The 22,147-nt window shown below is 44.0% G+C and overlaps 2 protein-coding genes across 2 annotated transcripts; one reads left to right on the top strand and one right to left on the bottom strand.

The window, feature by feature from the left end:
* Positions 1–783: 783 nt before the first annotated feature.
* On the bottom strand, positions 784–8,514 carry LOC118419257 (acylamino-acid-releasing enzyme-like). Its single transcript, XM_035825604.1, has 10 exons — positions 8,409–8,514; positions 7,446–7,638; positions 6,736–7,002; positions 6,049–6,271; positions 5,422–5,581; positions 4,996–5,096; positions 3,797–3,904; positions 3,689–3,748; positions 3,390–3,593; positions 784–1,797 (listed from the first exon to the last, which is right to left on the bottom strand). Exons 2-10 carry the CDS (start codon positions 7,634–7,636, stop codon positions 805–807), a joined length of 2,307 nt encoding a protein of 768 aa, XP_035681497.1. The 5' UTR covers positions 7,637–7,638; positions 8,409–8,514; the 3' UTR covers positions 784–804.
* On the top strand, positions 8,430–21,607 carry LOC118419518 (probable dolichyl pyrophosphate Glc1Man9GlcNAc2 alpha-1,3-glucosyltransferase). The gene is made up of 13 exons (XM_035825935.1): positions 8,430–8,593; positions 9,550–9,628; positions 10,138–10,331; positions 10,757–10,872; positions 11,118–11,185; positions 11,732–11,858; positions 12,540–12,643; positions 13,191–13,311; positions 14,590–14,729; positions 15,639–15,778; positions 17,040–17,137; positions 20,647–20,719; positions 21,125–21,607. The coding sequence occupies exons 1-13, from the start codon at positions 8,523–8,525 to the stop codon at positions 21,366–21,368; spliced, it is 1,575 nt and encodes a 524-aa protein (XP_035681828.1). The 5' UTR covers positions 8,430–8,522; the 3' UTR covers positions 21,369–21,607.
* Positions 21,608–22,147: the final 540 nt, after the last annotated feature.

Raw genomic sequence — 22,147 nt, 5'->3', positions numbered from 1 at the left:
TAATATCAAGGACGATAGAATGTCCTTGATAATATGATATCCACCAAAAATATGAGACTACACCTCCAAAGTTACAAATTGAAATTCCAGATAGTTGCTGCACCATCTAACCCTTTCGTTTATAATTGCATACCAGCAAACACAAGTACATGTGTATAGAGATATATCAAATACATGTACATATCGACACAGCTGTTGCCTCGGTACTTTTTCCTGAGTACATGTCATAATCACAGGAGGTATTTTCTGCAGTCTTTTGCCTTCCACCATTGTATGGTTACCTTTAAAGCCTTCATGTGTTTTCTAAACCACTTGACAAAGCCCTTTGTAGTTCCTTATATTGTAAACATCATATTGTAAACATCATATTCTACGTGGTGCCCTGCCTTCATCAGTCACCAGTATATATACAGTGTAGACTGTAAACCATCTGAATATGTGGTTGCTTATTGTAACAGTTATTGTCATTTTCTGTTGTACTGCCTTCCCTGTACATACATACACAATACATACATAGTAGTAGTACATAATTTTGACAGAGGCCTCTGTGGTTGCTTGAATTCAATCAATAACAATTGTTCTGTAGTCTTCTGGTTTCTCTAATTGCCCAGTCACCATTACCCTGTTGCCATGTGTTCTGTAAACCACTTGTAGATGTTCATGAAGGTCTAAGAGTGTGTTTGTGTTTTTCAATTGTTCTCTAGTCTTCTGGCTTTACTGCCTGGTATCCAGCTCCTTAAGAGACTTGGAGCTATAATATGGCTGAATACCAGGCTACTAGTTTTCCTAATTGCCCAGTCACCATCACACTGTTGCCATGTGTTCTGTGAACCACTTGTAGATGTTGACGAAGGCATCTGCCTCAGCGTCCACCTTGGCGATGGGGTGATTGTTGTCAGGATAGACCAGCAGCCGGGCCGGCACACCCCGGGTCTTCAGCAGCCGGTACAGCTCCTTCCCCTGGGTGTGGGGGACTCTCCTGTCTACCTCTCCCAACATGATCATCGTGGGTGCCTTAATCTTGCTGGCGTGAAACATGGGAGACTTGGTCAGCATGGCGGTGTAGACTTCCGGGGAGGGGGGCTTGTGGTAGTCAGGTTCTACCCCAGCTTCTACACAACACCAGTCGGGTATGTCCGTTATACCGAACATGCTCGCGATGTTTATCACCGGATTCCGCGCCACGCACGCCTTGTACGTGTCCGGAAACTGCCCGATGAGATGGGTGACCAGGAAACCCCCGTGAGACCCTCCACAGACGAACAGCTGGTTTTTGTTAACCCCCTCGGTCCCCACGATCGTCTCGACAGCGTGTTGTACGTCCGAGACATCTTGAGTGCCGACCTTCCCCGGCAAGCTCTCCACAAAGTCCTGCCCGAACCCGAGCGACCCGCGGTAGTTCACTAGGAGAACGGCAAATCCTAACTGGCATAGCCCAACTGTAAAGGGGAGGAACTCCGACGAAAACACGCTGTGCGGTCCTCCATGCGGCCACACGATCATCGGCGGAGACTCTACCCCTCTCTTCCTCATCAGGATTGCCTCATATTCCATCCCCTCGTCAGCAGGAGTGAGTGTGATCACCTTGTGGTCCAGAGGCGGGGTGAGGGTGGGGACTTCGACGTCGAGAGTCTCCCACTTCACGAGGTGTTCCTGGCCCGCAGGTGGTAGCACGGCGCAGCGAAGGTGTTGGCTCGTGTTTGGCGCACTGCAGGCAGCGAGAATGAGGTCGTCGCGAATGTCCAGAAGTCTCCATGCGGCAGCTGTGACGTCCCCTTCTGCCGAAAGCTTTTTCACCTGGTGGTACACAATACATTCAGTCCTGTTTATTCTGTTTATTACAATACTTTTTAACCCTATCAGGGCTAATCTTCCGGGGGTCAAATGACTAAACACATGTATACAAAGTTCAAAGTTCAAGTAAAAACACAGACATACATTACAAGAGCTACATGTATACATATTACATAATCATCACATACTGGTACATAATCAACACATCAGATACATGCATATAAAAACATAGCTATTAACTTAACTTGCGTTAAATACGAGTTAAATACGCATGTAACACATCTGACTTTTGCTATATTTACTCTTACATACTTAGTAATCTTATTGTTAGGTTTAATTATTACATATACTACATGTATGTACTTTTTATATTTCAGCCATACCATAGGTATGGTGAAATATATTGTATTCGTAATGTTTCTTTCTTTCTTTCTTTCTCCTGTCAAATCTTCAAATCGAATCAACTCCGCCATTTTTTAACCGATTGACTTGAAATTTGGCACAAAGGTAGAGTAAGCCAATACCCTCAGGTGTTTTTTTCATTTTTTTCATATCTGCCTTTAAAATGATTTTATTGAGGTTATTGCCAATTTTTATGTATATTTCGGGCTCCTGTACCCTGGTATTACAGCCGAATGACATGAAATTTGATACAGAGGTGCCTTGATCATATGCTCACCTAGATTCAATAACAGTTTTGGCATACGGTACAACAAAATGCTTAATTTTGCGATTTTTGGCCATTTTTTGACCAAAAAAGGACATTTTTGGCCCCTGTAGCCTCGTTTTACAACCAAATGATCTGAAATTTGGTATAAAAGTGCTCTTCAATTATGTGCACATAAATTCAATAAAAGTTTTCCCATACGGTACAACAAAATGCTTCATTTTGCGATTTTTTTTACCAAAAAATGACATTTTTGGCTCCTGTAGCCTCGTTTTACAACCAAATGATCTGAAATTTGGTATAAAAGTGCACTTAAATTATGTGCACATGAATTCAATAAAAGTTTTCCCATACGGTACAACAAAATACTTAATTTTGCGATTTTTGGCCATTTTTTGACCAAAAAAGGACATTTTTGGCTCCTGTAGCCTCGTTTTACAACCAAATGATCTGAAATTTGGTATAAAAGTGCCCTTCAATTATGTGCACATAAATTCAATAAAAGTTTTCCCATACGGTACAACAAATGCTTAATTTTGCGATTTTATGGCCATTTTTTGACAAAATTTTGACATTTTTGGCTCCTGTTCCCTCGATTTACAACCTAATGACCCGTAAATTGGTAAAGGGGTGCTCTAGATATTTATTCAAATGACCCATGTATATTTTTTGGCATGGACCACTTTAAAATGATATATTTGTGGGTTTTTTGGTCATTTTTGAATGGCCAAAGAGGTCAACGACCTCAAGGCCTATTGTTGCATGAGGGAGATGGCTGAAATATGCTGTATTTGCTCTCAAGCAAATGTCGGCCTTTCTAGTTGTTGTAATTTTCATACATGTAGTTTTGTATAAGGACTCCAGGAGGATTATATTAGTATGACAAATGTATCACTAATGGTGATCCTCAATAAACAAACCAACAAACCTCATTAGTGTCAGTGTTGATGATGATGAGCGCCATCCTGCTCCTCCAGTTAGTGTGCAGCACGACCCTCCTGCTGTCTGCTGCCCAGCACTGCAGGAACCCGATATCCCAGGTGTACACACCAGGGAAACCGTCACCCGACACCTGCCGTACGATGTCCGTCACCTCGACTGCGGTCTTTTCCTTCCACAGGTACATGGCCACCTGGGGGGAAATGTGTGTTTGTTTGTTTGTTTGTTTGTTTATTAAGGAATCTTCGTGTCCCAGGTGTACACACCAGTGAAACCGTCACCTGACACCTGTCGCACGATGTCCGTCACCACCACTGCCGTCCTCTCCTTCCACAGGTACATGGCCACCTGTGGGGAATGTTTGAAACTGTTTGTTTGTTTGTTTGTTTATTAAGGAATCTCCGTGTCCCAGGTGTACATGCCTGGGAAACCGTCACCCGACACCTGCCGTACGATGTCCGTCACCACCACTGCAGTCTTTTCCTTCCACAGGTACATGGCCACCTGGGGGGAATGTGGAAAACTCTTTGTTTATTTGTTTGTTTATTAAGGAATCTCCGTGTCCCTGGTGTACACACCAGACACCTGCCTAACGATGTCCTTCACCACCGCTGCAGTCCTCTCCTTCCACAGGTACATGGCCACCTGTGTGAAAGGTGTGGAACTGTTTGTTTATTTGTTTGTTTATTAAGGAATCTCCATGTCCCAGGTGTACACACCTGGGAAAATGTCACCCGACACCTGCCGTACGATGTCCGTCACCTCAACTGCAGTCTTTTCCTTCCACAGGTACATGGCCACCTGTGGGAAGGTGTGAAATTGTTTGTTTATTTGTTTGTTTATTGAGGAATCTAAGTGTCCCAGTGAAACTGTCACCTGACACCTGTCGCACGATGTCCGTCACCTTGACTGCCGTCCTCTCCTTCCACAGGTACATGGCCACCTGTAGAAAGTGGTAAAACCCATATGAGCATCTTAATTCTATTGTAACTCTTGGCGTGTTTGCAGCAGTTTTATGTTTGCAGTTGACTGCTTCACAGGAAACTTAAGATTACCAGTGTTTCTACTAATGTACAGTATGTGACATTAGCGATATCACCAACACTACATTTTCTCCTTTATCATGAAGTCAAATCACCGCAAACTTAGAGGCATTTAGAATATTTACTTGAAAACTACTTATGTTGGTGGCAGGGCTCTAGCCAGCATCCGTTTTTCCGTCAATTGACGGAAATTTGCTGCCTGTGACGGAAAAATTTTAAAACCAATCCGTCAACCTTGATGGACAATCCTTCAGGTGGAAGCTACAGGCGGCTTGGGGACGCCGTCCACGGCCGTAAAGGCCACACGCTGTTTGTTTTGCTATTGTTATGATTGTTGACAATGTGTGTCGGTGCCCTTTTGCATACAATAATCTCATTAAAAACTCGTTTTTCAAGGTCTCAGTTCAGTCTCTCTAACTCCTGGAATAGTGTTTTCCCGACAAAGAGAATTGGCTGACGGAAAAAAATTTCGAGCTGGCTAGAGCCCTGGTTGATGGCTACTAGATGTATATTTTCATTTTTGTATCAAAGAGAGGGACAAAAACCCCCCACCTGACTGCAGCTGCTGTGGGGTCCCCCTGGCGGATTCTGCAGGTACACCAGCCTGCTCCCGTCGGGGCTGAACCTCGGACATCGCACCGACAGGTCATCACCTAAGTGTAGGACAGATCGACTAAAGAATTCCCATATGGCCTACATTGTGCGCCTTTTAAATGATTAATTTTTTTAGGAGTGTTGTTTCACAAACTTGACATATGGTTTGATCTAATTGAATGTCAACAAGAAGTTTAGCGTCTATGTAATTTTCTTAATGATACATGGATTTATCATTTCGAATGATAAAATGCTTTTCAATCATATTGATAGTAAAAACTACTACACCATTTTATTGTAATGGAATCTGCAATTCAGCCTATGGGTTGCGAGAGATTCTTTGTTGCGAAATAAACTATTCATCATCATCATCATCATCATCACCTGTCAGCTGCTTGCACGTCCGCCCGTCCAGGTCCAGATGGAACAGGGCGGACCTCCGGTTAGTGCAGTAGATGATCCCCAGTCTGAAGGGGACGTGCCACCAACCAACGAACACAACGCCTTTCCCGTCAGGACACCACACTGCCTGGCCTGGCGACACCTGAGGGAATATAGGACACATAAGATTACGTATACGTGGATGAAGGTTAGACATTAATGGCCAGATGGAACAGGGTGCAGTAGATGATCCCCAGTCGAAAGGGGACGTGCCACCAACCAACGAACACAACGCCTTTCCCGTCAGGACACCACACTGCCTGGCCTGGCGACACCTGATGTGGTATGCGAAATTGTGAGATCGCGTGGCATAATTGGCAGTGCGTTGGGCTCAGATGCAAGAGGTCCCGAGTTCCAATCTAGTGCCATATCACCAATCGTGTATCCTTGGGAAAGGCACTCCTCACTTTATTCTGGTGAAAATAAGTACATAGCTTTGACGAGGGATGTCCCTCAGATAGGATGTTAAATAAAGACTGTGCCATAATGATTTAATCTTTATGTATTGCATTCTTTGCACTAGTAAATCAATCAAACCTTAATAAATCAATTAAGCAACCAATCAATTACCTCATCAGGAACGTTTTCCAACACCTGCGTCGTTTCCTCTTCTATGTCGAAGATGCAGAGAACAGGGTGATGTTTGGCCACCAGACCCTCTCCCCAGTCCTCCTGATACACAAACTCCTCCCCCTGGACCGGGGCGTCGCCAGACTCCGCCTTCCCCTTGTCTTTCCTCTTGAAGAAAGACTCCATCTTAGGTGTCTTCTTCTCAGCGATGTACAGGAGGTACCTTTTAAGATTCAACAATGACTTCATTGGTTAAAATGTCACAATTAAAAACTGAACAAAAAAGCACTTAATCCCAACATTTAGCACAGACAATGTGGTAAATATGTGATACTCAATACTGTAAATGCAGAAATTTTTGCGGTGGTTTTATGTTCGCAGTTTTCGCGTTGCAAATTTACAGCAAACTTAAAACCACTGAGACCATTTTTCCATGACAGTAAGAGACTACTGTAACAGTGTATGGTGCGCTATGGCGAACTTAAAACCACAGCAAACATTGCTTTTTACAAAATTTTAGTAAATTTTCCTGCTACCATGGAATTAAATCCCCGCAAACTTAGATCCTTTACAGTATCAAGGCTTGGAGAACAATGATAGCCCGCCTCAGCGAAGTCTGATATGCGGCGAGGATGAATGAATGAATGAATCATTTTTGGATCATGAAGTTAAAATCAAGCAGTGTACCTCTCACATGGGGACCACTGGAAACACCCAAAGGTCCCGTCATCGTACACCTTGCCGTGCTTCTCCAAGGCTTGGAGCTCCACGTTCTTCAGCTTACAGGTGTGGTCCCAGATCTCCAGGTACTGCTTGTCCGAGAGAAGACGCACGACCGCCGACAGTTTTCCCGAGGGAGACGTCTGCTGCAGCTGGCAGGTGCTGGTGTCTACAGGAGCGCCGCTGACCTCTGAACTCGCCACGCCCCTGTCTGTCATGGATATTTTGTGACTCCTGAGGAACAAAAGCAAATGCATTGATGTGGCATTATGTGTGGTGTAACTTGTGTGGCATAACTCATGTGCCATTCTGTGTGGTGTATCTGGTAAGGTCAGGACTCCATCTAGAGGCTGTGTTACTGTTAAGGTTAGGGCCAAACCTCTAGGCATTGTGTTTGACTTTGACTCTATTCGGATTGTTTACAGTACAATACAATACATGTGGGTCACAGGCAGTGATTGCTGGTGCTGTGACCCAAACTTTGAGTTTAGGGTTAGTATGTAGGGTGTACTTATAGGGTTAGGGTTCAGGATAGGTCTTCATCTAGGTGTTGGTCCGACTTAGCCAGATTATAGCCATGGTCTGAGTTGGTAGTGGTAACCAGCCCAACTGACATTCAAGTCTGCAAGAAGACAAGTCAACTCTTTGGCATTGATAGAAATACAACAACAACTTGCCTGATGAACTTGGCGGTCTTCGAAGTCTCAATGTCTCTCTGAGCCCAGAGCGAGCAGACTTCGACATGTTTCCTGTCCGTTGTTCCCACATCCTTAGCAGCAGGGTTGATCCACGCGCGAGCCACGCTGGGGCGCCGTGCCAAGTCCCTGTAAACCCGTACTGCTTCTGTAGCACTGCTGGAGGTCTGCATGTCTGGATGGGATGTACGGTAGAACGAAATAAAAAGGAGAAGTGCTAGTGCCATTAAATTATACTTAGACATATGCCCACATTTGTAATGTATGTATGTCGCATGTATTCTTAACCAACGTAACCAATGCCCCAACACCCTTAATTACCTGCCTGGTCACCTTTTCCTGTCCGAATCCTCTTCTTTCTTAAGTTTCTGGGGCCTTGTGGTGGGTTCTGCTGCTGTGACAAAGTCCTAGGCCATTTGCCAACTTTGTAATGTGCCTTCTTGGCCCTGACCTGTTTTACACATGCCAGGCAAAGGAAGGCGTCTGGGTTTGGTGTGGTACCGAACACAGACTTGTATCCACTTGGACTTGTGACTGTACTAATTCTTTTCCTGCTATACCCCTTTGGAGTTTTGACAAAAGCTGCTCCACAATGGTAACAGTCCATTATTAGTATTACATCAGAATTTGACAGATTCAAGTATGAAGAAATACCTCTAGAAATATAGAAGACAAAACTCTACATCAGATGTACGGAAGGACCAAGGAGGTTAAAGAATCACTCTTTCTTTAACCTCCTTGGAAGGACAATGTCCTTACACGTGTCCTGGAAACTCTGAATTGAACTGAAGAAACCGCAATAGACGAATGAGCTGCTGTTTTTTTTTTCCAAACAGGAGCAGGGGGTCAACTAGGGTTCAACTCAACTCGGGGTCAGCAAGGGTCAGCCTCTCACCGTCACTTCACCTAGGATAACTCCAAGACATTACAAGATGCAAGACTCACCTGTGCTTTTCTACTTTCCGGAGCGAGCTATAGAAGGGGAGGGAGGCCAGTAGCGTGGCGCGAAACTACTGCGAACTTTGACATCAGCTATCCCACTAGGCTGTTCGGTTCAAGATGGCGGCGCCCATGTTTTTCTGCGTTGTTGTGACAGTAACTATCGTCAAATTGCTTCTCATCCCCAGCTAGTGAGTATATTACAACTTGGTCATGTAGACATGTGGTTCTGTACAACGTAGGTAAGCATTAAGAGGCCGGTATTCCGAGAAAAACGTGTTGAACTGAGAATGAATGATGATTGAACTTTGACCCGCAGGGGGCGTCTGCTGGAAAATATTGCCCACTTTTTGGATACTAGTAACTCAAACTGGTGTGGGTTTACAACAGTATTATTGTGATTTTATTGTGATGTTAAGCATCCTTTAGCACTGCATAGGAATTGGGACAGTAATACAAATCAAAATAGACAAGCACAAATAGACTTTCAGTGGGCACACTTAGTGCTTTGAAAGTGAAAATGATTAGTCTCTACCAGACTCCGGATCGCTGGAAAATCGTAAAAATGGAACAAATAGAGGAGTAAGCCGAGCTGTTCCCTGGCCGGTTATATTCCTCTCTATTTGTTCCATTTCTACGATTTTCCAGCGATCCGGAGTCTGGTCACTGAGAGACTAGAAAGTGATTATGATTCTTATATCATGGAACAACTACATGCTGCCACTTTCACATGTCTGATGATAGCACCAAAGGTGTGACAATGTCATTAAACAATGTAATACCACTAAATTCTGATACGTTTTTGAGAATCATGTGTCACTATTATACACCTGGGTGAAGAAAGTGGTGCATTGCACCACTTTGTTCACCCAGGTGTATAAATATTGAGATCCTGACTGGGGAGGTATATAAAAAAGGTGGTGGAAGAAGAGGGATGGGCTCTGCCTTCCAATAGTTTTAGTTAGTAGTATAATACTTATTAGTACTAATAATAGTAGTATATTACCATATTGCCCCAAGACACATATGATAACATTACCCATTGCGCCCCCTACAATCTCAAAAAGGACATGGGACTTCTCAACCTTTATTTTTTATTCAATACCAGTTGACCTGCAATGCAGTTTGTTCCTGTTTTTTTCTGCAGTCGTTCGACAGACTTTGAGGTCCACAGGAACTGGTTGGCCATCACCCACAGCAAGCCTGTGTCACAGTGGTACTATGAGGTCTGGAGCATTACGTTTCATTATTGTCTTCCAGTTCTTATATCTTCTTCTTCTGTACTGCCCTAAGCCTCTTTGCAGAGAATAATGGCAGATTGCGCATAGGTTAGATACAACTCAAGTGCCCGGTACAAGTAAGACAAGGGAAAATAAAGGAAAAACGCTAAGGAAAATGAAAACAACAGATTTTGTGTGTGCAAATATCTAACCATGTTTAGTATCTGTCAGTTCCTTTATGAAGGTTATACTTCCAGGTAATTTTTGAAGGCAATTCATTATCTCTGTCCGTTAAATATCTGTCAGTTCATACAAATTCTATGGAAACTGGTACTCTACAATATAATGGATTATTTTGTTGCAATTTCAATTGAAATTACTAGTAAAGAGTCTGGAGCTGTTATATGTCTGGATACCAGGCTGAATATTGATTGCAACTCAATTGTAATCTCAATCTACCTTTGCTTTGAGTATCTTTATTTTAACAATGACGTTCTACTTTCTACCTACTCCAGGACACCTCGGAGTGGACCCTTGACTACCCTCCCCTGTTCGCCTGGTTCGAGTTCCTCCTGTCTCATGTAGCGAAGTACTTCGACCCTGCCATGCTGAAGGTCACAAACCTGAACTACGCCAGCTTCGCTACCGTCCTGTTCCAGCGCCTGTCCGTCATCGTCTCTGATCTGCTGCTGGTGTACGCAGTGTACGAGTAAGTTTCTGTAGGTTTATGTTATCTCTTGCACCGTTGTCAGTTACATACATGTATTAGTAAAGCCACTTGGTTCACAACATTTTCGGGGTTCAAAATTCTCACATGTTACCTTAAGTTTTTAGAAATTGATAACTGTACAGGTTGCAGGTAAAGGCTTCTGTAGAAGGGTATGAACAATGTCCTAGGTATTCGACAATTCTGAACTCTCTCCAAGCAGGATTTTTGACTCAAACATATTGCTGGTAACAGAACAAAATGTTTCAACCCCACCCTTTTTAGTATTAGAAATATGGTGTATAAAAGGAGTGATCACAACTCTCCAGAGATTGTGATTCAGTTATACAAGCCTTCTTTAAAAGCATCCTTAACCAATTCATTGCATAGCTATTTCCGCATTTTGATTCCACTCTTCTTGTGTCCAGGTGTTGCCAGTGTGTGCAGGTGATGGGTAAGAAGAATTCCCCCCAGCTCCTGTCCCAGCCCATGTTTGTACTGGCAGTACTTCTGCTGTGGAACTTTGGACTGCTCATCGTGGACCGTATCTTTTCATGGGTTCAATCAATCAATTAATCAATCAATCGTAAGAAAGTATGATGAATTACCCTTGGATCAGCCAGATTTTGCAGTCGGAAATATATCGATGACCAAATAGCAGTTACTCATGTAACTTCCCAAGTCGTATCCAAAACTTTGCTGGTGTAACTCCTATTTGGTCAAGTAGTCATCATTCATACACTTGATAACAGCACGCTGTCTGGTATGATCACTTAACAGATGTTCCAGATATCCATTTCCAGTACAACGGTTTCCTGACTGGACTCAAGTTGTTATCCATCGCCAGGATTCTACAGGTCGGTTGTCATACTGTCTGGGGTTTATAAAGCATTATCGTTAAGTTATGGGTAGCATGACAGACTAGTAGAATGTACTATACAATTTTGCAGACATACAGGAAATGTAGCCTGAATGGCATTGATATTTTCAGATATAACATTTAACACACAAAATTACATACATTACATATGTACATTCAAACCTGGCCAGCCAACCATTAAAAGTCACATTAAAACAGTTGCATCAATATTATTAGTTAAGACTCTCTTCAACCATTTTTCCTCAGATCCTTGTGTAGTTGTTGAGACCAGGTGTTATAGGCATACACATGTACATGTATGTGGTGACAGAACAGTAACGTGTACTACATGATGTAGAAAATATAAATATATAAACATTAGCATATAAAAAATGTACAATGTGAGGAGTGGGTATTAGTGCCAATTTACAACTTGTTTTCAAGTTTTGCAGACACATGAAATACCAATTTCAATAATGTTGTGATATTACATTGTATGTATGCCACATGACTCCCATGAGGACATTTTTTGTATGTTTTCCAGAGAAGACATCTGGAAGGAGCGTTCTGGTTCTCCTTGCTGCTAAACTTTAAGCACATCTACCTGTACATCGCACCTGCCTACTTCATCTACCTGCTGAGGGCGCACTGCTTCACAAGGTCAAATAGAGGTCAAGACAACAATATACATTTCCTAAACATCTGTTATAACATGGTGGTCAACCTTAAGAAGCATGTAATATATAGATATAAGTAAGGCATAGCATAGTTTTCCTGTCAATCCCTTTAATTTGTAAACAACTTACTGCATTTAGCCCCAATGGAGCATGAATGTAGTACTACTACAATAAAATTTACTTGTCATTTAATGTTATATTTTGGTCACCTTAAAAAAAGATGAACTGAATCAGTTTAATGAATGTATGTCCAAAACAATGGGTGATAATATCATGTGAAAATAATGAAATATATAGATATGTTACTTATACTCATCAGACCAATGAAGGTTTGTCTATGTAGACACTCAGGTGGTCACTATAGACAGGATTCTTAATGCTTGTGTGAATGTGACAAATTATATAAGGGGCCACCAGAAAGTTGACACATTCCGCAACAAGTTGGTATGTAAGATACAGACATTGTCCAAACTGCAGAGAAAGAGATACAAAATCTACCTTTAAGCAACGATGGAATTGCGAGGTAATAATGAATGTCATGTACAATTTAATTATTAATCATAGGTTTACAAAATAGATGGAATGAAATGTACAAAAAAGTTTTATTATACAAGGAAGAAAACATAACTTATTATACAAAGTAGCAAAAAGAATTTTTCCCAACTTTGTTCCCAGACGGCCGTGTGCAGTGGACCAGTCTATCTCTACTGAACCTGTTTGGGCTGGGGGTGGTCGTACTGGAGGTCTTCGCCATCTCCTTTGGACCCTTCATTGCAATGGTACGGTCCATGGTGTGATACGCTTGTATTTCAATATGTACATGTATATAGATTCTCCTGTCGATTTTTCGACAGATGAGCAGGCAGACAGGCATTTGCCGGTGAGTTAGGCAACCTGTTTGCCTGACCTGCACATGAATTTTTATGGTGAAGGAGGGGTGTGCAATTCCTTCTCCACCCTCTCGTCTACTGGCGCACTATATCTCACAGGGACAAGACGTGTAAGACGACGTATATGTGTGTATGTTACTGAGTGTGTAAAAACATTTTCTGGCTCAGAAGTTCATTGTCATGATTTCCTTCGCTCTTACAAAAAATGTATCACTGACTATGTGCTGTATCTGTTTTAAATTATGTTTTTATGTCCTTGAAGGGAGAATGGGGCATATTTTGCATTCTTCTTTATGTTTTTCTTGGGCCAGTTATATCAGCTTCTATCACGACTGTTTGAATGTTAAAGGGGGGCTAGTTCACACCTACTGTACACAAAAGACCTGGACACCGTATAATATGCTGTTTGTTTGTTTGTTTATTTTTGTTTTCCCAGGGCCAGCTGGGCCAGGTTCTATCCAGACTGTTCCCCGTGAAGCGAGGGTTGGTACACGCCTACTGGGCACCCAACTTCTGGGCTCTGTACAACATCGCTGACAAGGCCGCCACTGCAGTAGGTACTGAAACTACTTTTTAATGTCGTTGCTTTATTCTTTGGCCACAATAATTTCGCACCTGTTTCTCTCTCGCGCACCTGTTTCTCTCTCGCGCACCTGTTTCTCTCTCGCGCGAATGTTTCTCTCGCGCGCCTTTTATTTTGTGCGCACCTGTTTCTCTTTTGTGCACCTGTTTCTCTCTTGCGCACCTGTTTCTCTCTCGCTCCTGTTTCTCTCTCGTACACCTGTTTCTCTCTTGCGCACCTGTTTCTCTCGCACACCTGCTTCTCTCTCGCGCACCTGCTTCTGTCTTGCGCACCTGTTTCTCTCTTGCGCACCTGTTTCTCTCTCGCGCACCTGTTTCTCTCTCGCGCGAATGTTTCTCTCGCGCGCCTTTTATTTTGTGCGCACCTGTTTCTCTTTTGTGCACCTGTTTCTCTCTTGCGCACCTGTTTCTCTCTCGCTCCTGTTTCTCTCTCGTACACCTGTTTCTCTCTTGCGCACCTGTTTCTCTCGCACACCTGCTTCTCTCTCGCGCACCTGCTTCTGTCTTGCGCACCTGTTTCTCTCTTGCGCACCTGTTTCTCTCGTGCACCTGCTTCTCTCTGGCACACCTGTTTCTCTTGCGCACCTGCTTCTCTCTTGCGCACCTGCTTCTCTCTCGCGCACCTGCTTCTCTCTCATGCACCTGTTTCTCTCTCGCACACCTGTTTCTCTCTCGCACACCTGTTTCTCTCTCATGCACCTGTTTCTCTCTCTCGCACCTGTTTCTCTCTTGCGCACCTGTTTCTCGCGCACCTGCTTCTCTCTCGTGCACCTGTTTCTCTCTCGCACACCTGTTTCTCTCTCATGCACCTGTTTCTCTCTCGCGCACATGTTTCTCTCTCGCGCACCTGTTTCTCTCACGCGCACCTGTTTCTCTCTCGCGCACCTGTTTCTCTCACGCGCACCTACTTCTCTCTCGCGCACCTGCTTCTCTCTCGCGCACCTGTTTCTCACGCACCTGCTTCTCTCTCGTGCACCTGTTTCTCTCTCGAGCACCTGTTTCTCTCTCATGCACCTGCTCCTCTTTCGTGCACCTGTTTCTCTAGCGCACCTGTTTCTCTCTTGCGCACCTGTTTCTCTCTTGCGCACCTGTTTCTCTCGCATGCACCTGTTTCTTTGTGTGCACTTTTTGTGCAATCACTACAGCAGGGGGCTTGTGCCATATGTTGAAATTCCGAAATCAGCAAAGTCTGCAAAGGAGACTTCTTGTTACCATCTCTAATTACCTTGTCGTTGTTGTTTTCTGCCCCACAGCTGTTCGTGCGAAGCTCCTGTCCCCTGATGACATCACCCAGGCCACCATGACAGGAGGGCTGGTACAGGAGTATACCCACAATGCACTGCCCACCATCTCTCCGCTGGTCACAGTCATACTCACACTGGCAGCCATGATGGTGAGGTCAGGGGGCAGAGGTCAAAGCGTGTGTGTGTGTGTGTGTGTGCATGTGTGTGTGTCTACGTGTGTGTGTGTGTGTGCATGTGTGTGTGTCTACGTGTGTGTGTGTGTGTGTGTGTATGTGTGTGTCTGTGTGTGTGTGTGTGTGTCTGTGTGTGTGTGTGTATGTCTGTGTGTGTGTGTGTGTGTATGTGTATGTCTGTGTGTGTGTCTGCATGGGTTTGTTTCTGTGTGTGTGTGCATGTATGTCTGTGTGTATATGTGTATATGTACACAGATAAACTTTCATGCTAATGTTCTTTCAGTTGAAGTAACATAACAAGTTGAAAGAAGATGTTTCTTAGGGAGAAGTCAGAGATGCAGCGTGTTACAGTTACAACGTAACCCATATGCAAAGAGTAGGGGTCCTTCAAGGTGTGAGTGGATCAAACCTTACAGTCTGGTCTCCGGGTTGACCTTGCAAAGGTGTAAGTCACTAATCTCCAAGCAGATCCTGCAATGGCATAAGATAGTACCAAACTGGCTCCTCTGCCACCTTTTGATACTATCTTATGGTATCTTGGAGATTATTTAGTCATCTGCTATGTCAATCCATCCACAAAGAAGTGGTAGCACGTCACCGGAACGTACTGCGCCTGCGCGAAAAGTATAGACATGCTAATCTCCCGGTTTACTAAAGGTCCGCATTTAAGAAAGTGCGTGCTTATATAAGGGTAAAACTCCGTGTACGTTTTACATGAAACCATGTCTCTAAAATATACTGTGCAACAAGCAAGGATTTCAATGCATCGTGAAAAAAAAAAAACAGTGTTTGCGCATTCGCAGTACGTTCCGGTAACGTGCTAGAAGTGGTAGAACTGAATGAATAAATGAATAGATCTGACACCATTTTCCCTGTCCCTCCCAGCCCGCCCTGGTGCACCTGTGGAGACGACCGTGCACGCCGAGGGACTTCCTGCGTTGCCTCGTCCTCTGTGCCTTCGCCTCCTTCCTGTTTGGGTACCACGTGCACGAAAAAGCTATCATCCTCATCATCATTCCTCTCAGGTAGATCCTTACCTGTCATACCTGGGTACTGATAATGTTTGATACAGGTGTTTGGGTACCACGTGCACGAGAAGGCCATCATTCTCATAATCATTCCTCTCAGGTATATCCTTTCCAATCACACCTGGGTACCGATAACGTTTGATACAGGTGTTTGGGTACCATGTGCACGAGAAGGCTATCATTCTCATCATCATTCCTCTCAGGTATATTCTTTTGTGTCATCCCTGTGCCCCGATAATGTTTGATACGGGTGTTTTGGATAGGGTGATTACTTGGGTAACTGTAAATGCATTTAAGTTTGCGGGGATTTAATTTCACGGTAGCTGGAATTCGAAAAGGGACTTTTCATGTTGGTTTTAAGTTCGCAGTAGCACCATGCACTGTAGTCTCTTACTGCCATGGAAAAATGTTTGTGGTGCTATTAAGATCGCGGTGAAGTGGCCACCGTGAAAACCGCGAACATTAAAACTTAAAGTTTAAACTACCACGAAAGTTGCTGCATTTGCCAGTAATACATGGGGCTCTATTATTATCACATGGGCTTCCATAGAATAACTATGTTTCTTCCCTGTAGTTTGCTGGCAGTAGAAAGTCGTCAGGATGGCCAGGTGTTCCATTTTTACTGAATGTTGTGCTATGTTTACTGGTACTGAATGTTGTGCTATGTTTCCTCCCCTGTAGTTTGCTGGCAGTAGAAAGTCGTCAGGACGGCCAGGTGTTCCAGTTGTACTGAATGTTTAGTACTGAATGTTGTGCTATGTTTACTGGTACTGAATGTTGTGCTATGTTTCCTCTCCTGTAGTTTGCTGGCAGTAGAAAGTCGTCAGGACGGCCAGGTGTTACAGTTGTACTGAATGTTGTGCTATGTTTACTGGTACTGAATGTTGTGCTATGTTTCCTCCCCTGTAGTTTGCTGGCAGTAGAAAGTCGTCAGGACGGCCAGGTGTTCCAGTTGTACTGAATGTTTAGTACTGAATGTTGTGCTATGTTTACTGGTACTGAATGTTGTGCTATGTTTCCTCCCCTGTAGTTTGCTGGCAGTAGAAAGTCGTCAGGACGGCCAGGTGTTACAGTTGTACTGAATGTTGTGCTATGTTTACTGGTACTGAATGTTGTGCTATGTTTCCTCCCCTGTAGTTTGCTGGTAGTAGAAAGTCGTCAGGACGGCCAGGTGTTCCAGTTGTACTGAATGTTTAGTACTGAATGTTGTGCTATGTTTACTGGTACTGAATGTTGTGCTATGTTTCCTCCCCTGTAGTTTGCTGGCTGTAGAAAGTCGTCAGGACGGCCAGGTGTTCCTCTTGCTCAGCACCTGCGGACACCTGTCGCTATTCCCACTCCTCTTCACTCAGGCAGGTCAGAAATCCCAGTCATTTTTTGTAATGAAAAATTTCATTGCAAAAAAAAGTGCAATGTTGCTGTTCAACTGCATGTAACAATATTTCTTAGTAAACATTTGTAGAAATTGCATGTTAACATGATTGTCAAGACTTAAGAAGAGGTGAAAGACATGTTGTCATCCACTTCTACTGCTTAAGTTAAACGTAACAAAGATCCATCTTATCATCATTGTAATTAGTTTAGCGCCGGATCAGCGGCAGCTGTAGATGATTTGTAGTTGATTTGTTTGACGATCTTTCTAAGCAGATACCACCCTTCTAGATCTGAATCATGTGTTATGCAAACATTTCAAATGTAAGAACAAGAGGGAACCGCGGTGGGCTGACTAGGAAACAGAAACATTGTAGAATTAAACCATTTGTTACAAATAGACTTGATGTATATGCAAATGACTATGTAAGTCGCAGATGTGTCGTAAACAATAGAGTACTTTGTAAGATAACAACAGTCCCCGCCACTCATGGCAGGTCAACACAACAGAACTCTAGGACTCTTCCATGCCTGTTCCTGTCTAATGTACGATCACTTGTTAATAAGAAATGTGAATTAGAGGCCTACTCTGGCCTATCATTCTGCACAACTGGCATGTATCACTGAGACATGGACTGTACCTGAAATCCCTGATGACGTTTTAGCCATCGATGGTTTTAGGCTGTTCAGAAAGGATAGGTTATATGGTAAAGCTGGGGGTGTGGCTCTTTACATCGCCGAAAACATACCTGTCAAAAGACTGTACGACCTCGAGATAGACGGAGTGGAGGTTATGTGGCTACAGGCTCGTCCAAAGTGGCTGCCGAGAACTTTTCCGATTCTTTTTGTGGGTATAGTGTATCATCCTCCATGCAACAATAACAAAGAGGGGGCTACTAAGATGGTTGAACATCTCATCACCTCCTGTGACTGTTTATATCGTAAACAACCACATGCCGGACTGTTGCTGGGTGGCGACTTCAACAATCTACCAATTCAGAAGCTTATCACAGTGCATCCTCACCTCAAGCAAGTGGTGACTCAGGCCACGCGGGGCTCGGCTACATTAGACTTGATTCTAACTAACTTACTAGCTCAATACTACTGTACACCCCGTACCCTTCCACCCATCGGTTCCAGCGACCACTCCTCTGTTCTTTTGCCACCTTGTGTAGAACATCCGACCAGAAGTAAACCAGTCAAGGTCATGCGAAGAGTGGCAACTACAGTAACGAAGTTGAACCTCGGTCTGGCCCTCGCCATGACGGACTGGTCTCCTGTTTATGAAGCAGCCCTGGTCGAAGAGAAAGTCAAGACCTTCTACAGTTTGACCATGACCTTGGTGAATCAGCATCTTCCTGTAAAAGTGTCGGCGTCAAGAGCCTGTGACAAGAAGTGGATGACCGAGGGCGTCAAACGCGCTATCAGGAAAAGGGCTGAGGAGTTCAAGCGGCATGGCAAATCTGCTCGGTGGAAATCTCTCAGAAACAACGTTCAAACCAGCATCAGGCATGCCAAGAACTGGCACTACAGAAACTTCATACAAACCCTCAAACAGGAAGACCCACGTAAGTAGTGGGGCGCTGTTAACCGTGAACTTGGCAGAGCACAAGAGAGATCTAATAGTACCACCATTGAGGACGTGTCAGACCACGAGGTGGCCGAGGTTCTAAATCAGTACTTTTCCTCAGCGTGGTGTCCTGAAACGTCTTTGCACCTGTTCCCCCTGCAGTGTCCGACTCCGTGCGTTGACTTGTGTTCGATTGGTGAGGTGAAGACTCTTCTTAAGGGCTTAAACCCTCACAAGGCAAGCGGCCCTGATGATCTCCCAACATGGACTCTCAAGCATTACGCTGACGACTTGGCGCCAGTCATCACCCACCTGTTTAACGCTTCGTATGAGGAGGGGGTTGTTCCTAGCATATGGAAGGCAGCAAATGTTGTCCCTGTGCCAAAATCTAATGGTGCAGCTAACGCCAGTGAGATGAGGCCCGTGTCCCTCTTACCCGTAGCGGCCAAAGTATTCTGAAAAGACTACTGCCCTCTATTACACCTGCCATTAGAAATCAGTACGCTTACCTGAAGGGTTCTTCCACTGTCTTAGCGGCCATAAGGATGGTACACACGTGGCTGTCAGCCTTAGACTCAAGACGTCACGCAGCAGTCCTTGCTTTGTTCGCAGACATGAGCAAGGCATTTGATAGAGTGAACCATTCAATTCTCCTTCAACGAGTGAACGACGTCGTGACCAATCCACGCATGGTAGCCTGGATACAGAACTATCTGCAGGGCCGTACCCAGAGAGTGGTTGCTAACGGTAAAGTCAGCGAGTGGAGAGTACTCACTTCGGGGGTACCTCAGGGAGGTGTACTGTCACCATACCTTTTCCTCCTGTTTATGAGTACTCGAGACGTAGTCTACAGCGACACTCTTGATGTCGGCTACGCGGACGACGTGGGTTTGTCCAGGTCTATCTCCCTGGGGAAGGATCGCGTGGATAACAGTATGAGAGAGGAAGCGCTACAGCTTGATTCCTGGGCGGAGTGTAATGACATGCTGCTAAAGGGCAAAAAAAGTCAGTCTCTGTTGATCTGCTTCAGCAGAAATATTCCACTTTTACCGCCACTCTCTCTCGGCGGTGTACCTGTACCATTCTCAAGGGTCGCAAAGGGCCTTGGGTTCATCTTCGACTGCAAGCTGTCATGGCACGACCATGTACAATCCCTCGTTTCAAAAGCATCGAGCAGGCTGCACTATCTCAGACTACTGACTAAACAGGAGATGTGCGTGGCAGACCTGGTTCAGATTTACCCGTCACTTATTCGTAGCGTTCTTGAATACGGTCACGTTCTGCTGGTAGGCTGCAGCAAAGAACAATCGGACAGTTTGGAACGTGTACAGAAACGGGCCCTCCGTATCCTTTCTCTCGGGGGTAGGCGATCAGTTCCCAACTTACCTTCCTTAAAGGAAAGGAGAGAAGCTGCTGCAGTAAAGCTCTTTAAGGATATGTTAAGACCCGAGCATCCACTGCACGATCTTGTGCCTCCTCAAAGACGCACAGTTACTGGCAGGCAACTGAGGAACAAGAACGCGTTCACTCTCCCCAAGGCAAGAACTGACAGACTGAAACAGTCGTTCCTCCACACTGCAGTCAGACTTTATAATGACTCTATTTCCTAGCATTACCATCAGCCTGTGAGTTCGGATCTATGCTTAGTGTTTGTTAATATATTATGTATCTTTGTATGTTGATATTTTGTACGTATAAGTTTCTTTGTAACAAACCTACGCAATTCAGGGTATATCATGTGTGTATTTCCCTGCCTATGTACGTTTGAGGAAGAAATGAAATAAATAAATATATGTAAATATATTTAGCATAGAAAGATACAATAGTTTATGTACTTCGAATGTCAAGTAGCAATAGCTTTTTGTGAATGTCAAGTAACAAGTAGTCATATTTAATCAAACTCTGGATACTGTATTCCCCCCAGAGACCCCCAGTAAAGTGTGCCTGATGCTGATGTTCTCACTCTTTGCCTTCATGGCCCTGGGCAGTCTGCATGGGTGAGTCTGTGTGACCATACTACTGTTTAAATATCTGTGTCATAACAAAAACTTTTCAATCGAAGAGGACATCTAAGCTAAGAAACCATTTTGGCCCTTTAAAGATGCTGGGAATTCATCGATTTGCCTGAAATCCAAATTTTAAAGCTACCATAGTATTCAAAGCTTGTTCCATTATGGTGTAAAATGCAACCAATTGTAACTAAAGGACAGAAATTATGCGTATGTGGCTCTGAATGGTAAAATTTACAGGTTTGTGATTTCTTGGGGTTTAATTTGTTTTTTTAAGAAAATGAAAAAAATGGACAAGCAACTCCGAGAAGCAACAAATGAAATAGGTGTGGCCTTAGTGTCTTTTTTAATTCAACGTGACTGTATTACTATTTGAACCCTCTCTGTTCACAGCTCCAGTAAGAGACGTCCGTACTGCCTGCCGCTCCTGTCTCCTGTGGAGACTGCGTACATCATTGGGCTGGTATTACTCCAGCTGTACTGTAGCCTGGGCCATCACGCCCTAGGTCTCACCACCCGCCTGCCGTTCCTCCCACTCATGCTCACATCAGTCTACTGCGCCCTGGGGGTTATGGGGTCTTGGCTCAAATTTTACTTCACGACTTTGACAAGCGTTCAGCATTTAAAACAGTCTTAGGGTGATTTCTAATCCATGACCTTCACTCTTAATACAGTAAACATTTTTATTCTAAGCTTGCAGGAACTTAGTTTCACAAAAGAAGGATAAAGGAGGCATTTACGTATACATGTAGGTATTTTTCTTTTCATGTAGGTAAGTTGAAACAACTGCAGTAACAAAAATGCAGGACAGAGCACATGCAAAGAGTGATCAATAAGTTCACAGCCTCACTCAGAAATAGGGTGCACAACTCAAATTTTGGGCATAATCATATAAGAAACAGAAAGAAATTGGCCAGATTATAAACTATGGAACATGAAAATGTTACCCATTAGCACCTGACAGTGAAAGATAGTAAACATCGGCCTTTCATAACAATTCTTCAGATAATGTCAGATACTGAAATTAAAAGTTAAACCCTTCCCGCGCCAAGGGCAGTGCCCATTTCTGGCGCATAGGGCAGTGCCCATCTCTGTTTCGTTAGCCCTGGGCCACACACAACGCAATCACTACAGCAGGGGGCTAGTCCACTGGTAGTGGTGTGTGTTCAACTTCCATACTCTTTCCCGAATGCTGAGTGCTAAGCAGAGAAAGCAGCATGTACCATTTTTATAGTCTTTGGTATGACTCGGCCGGGATCAAACTCACGACCTTCCGAATGCAAGGCGAACACTCTACCCACTAGGCCATTGCACTGGCTACCAGATGCTGATTGGTACAGATGCTGAAATATGTAGTGCAAATCCATCACGTGAAGGCCATGTAAAAGAATGTCTGATACGATAGCCATATCATAC

The sequence above is a fragment of the Branchiostoma floridae genome, chromosome 7 (assembly GCF_000003815.2).
Source record: "Branchiostoma floridae strain S238N-H82 chromosome 7, Bfl_VNyyK, whole genome shotgun sequence".
Classification (NCBI taxonomy): Eukaryota; Metazoa; Chordata; class Leptocardii; order Amphioxiformes; family Branchiostomatidae; genus Branchiostoma; species Branchiostoma floridae.
The sequence above is the reverse complement of the archived record's forward strand: the minus strand, read 5'-3'. Positions and strand labels throughout refer to the sequence as shown.

Bases quoted from the DNA above. Each gene is read 5' to 3' on its own strand.
- LOC118419257 (XM_035825604.1), bottom strand. From the start codon at position 7,636: ATGCAGACCTCCAGCAGTGCTACAGAAGCAGTACGGGTTTACAGGGAC. The intron at 7,003-7,445 runs GCAAGTTGTTGT...TTTGTTCCTCAG, and splicing joins AAGACCGCCAAGTTCATCAG to GAGTCACAAAATATCCATGA. The intron at 3,594-3,688 runs GTGTCAGGTGAC...ATTTCCCCCCAG, and splicing joins TGACGGACATCGTGCGACAG to GTGGCCATGTACCTGTGGAA.
- LOC118419518 (XM_035825935.1), top strand. From the start codon at position 8,523: ATGGCGGCGCCCATGTTTTTCTGCGTTGTTGTGACAGTAACTATCGTC. The intron at 8,594-9,549 runs GTGAGTATATTA...TTTTTTCTGCAG, and splicing joins TTGCTTCTCATCCCCAGCTA to TCGTTCGACAGACTTTGAGG. The intron at 10,332-10,756 runs GTAAGTTTCTGT...TCTTGTGTCCAG, and splicing joins CTGGTGTACGCAGTGTACGA to GTGTTGCCAGTGTGTGCAGG.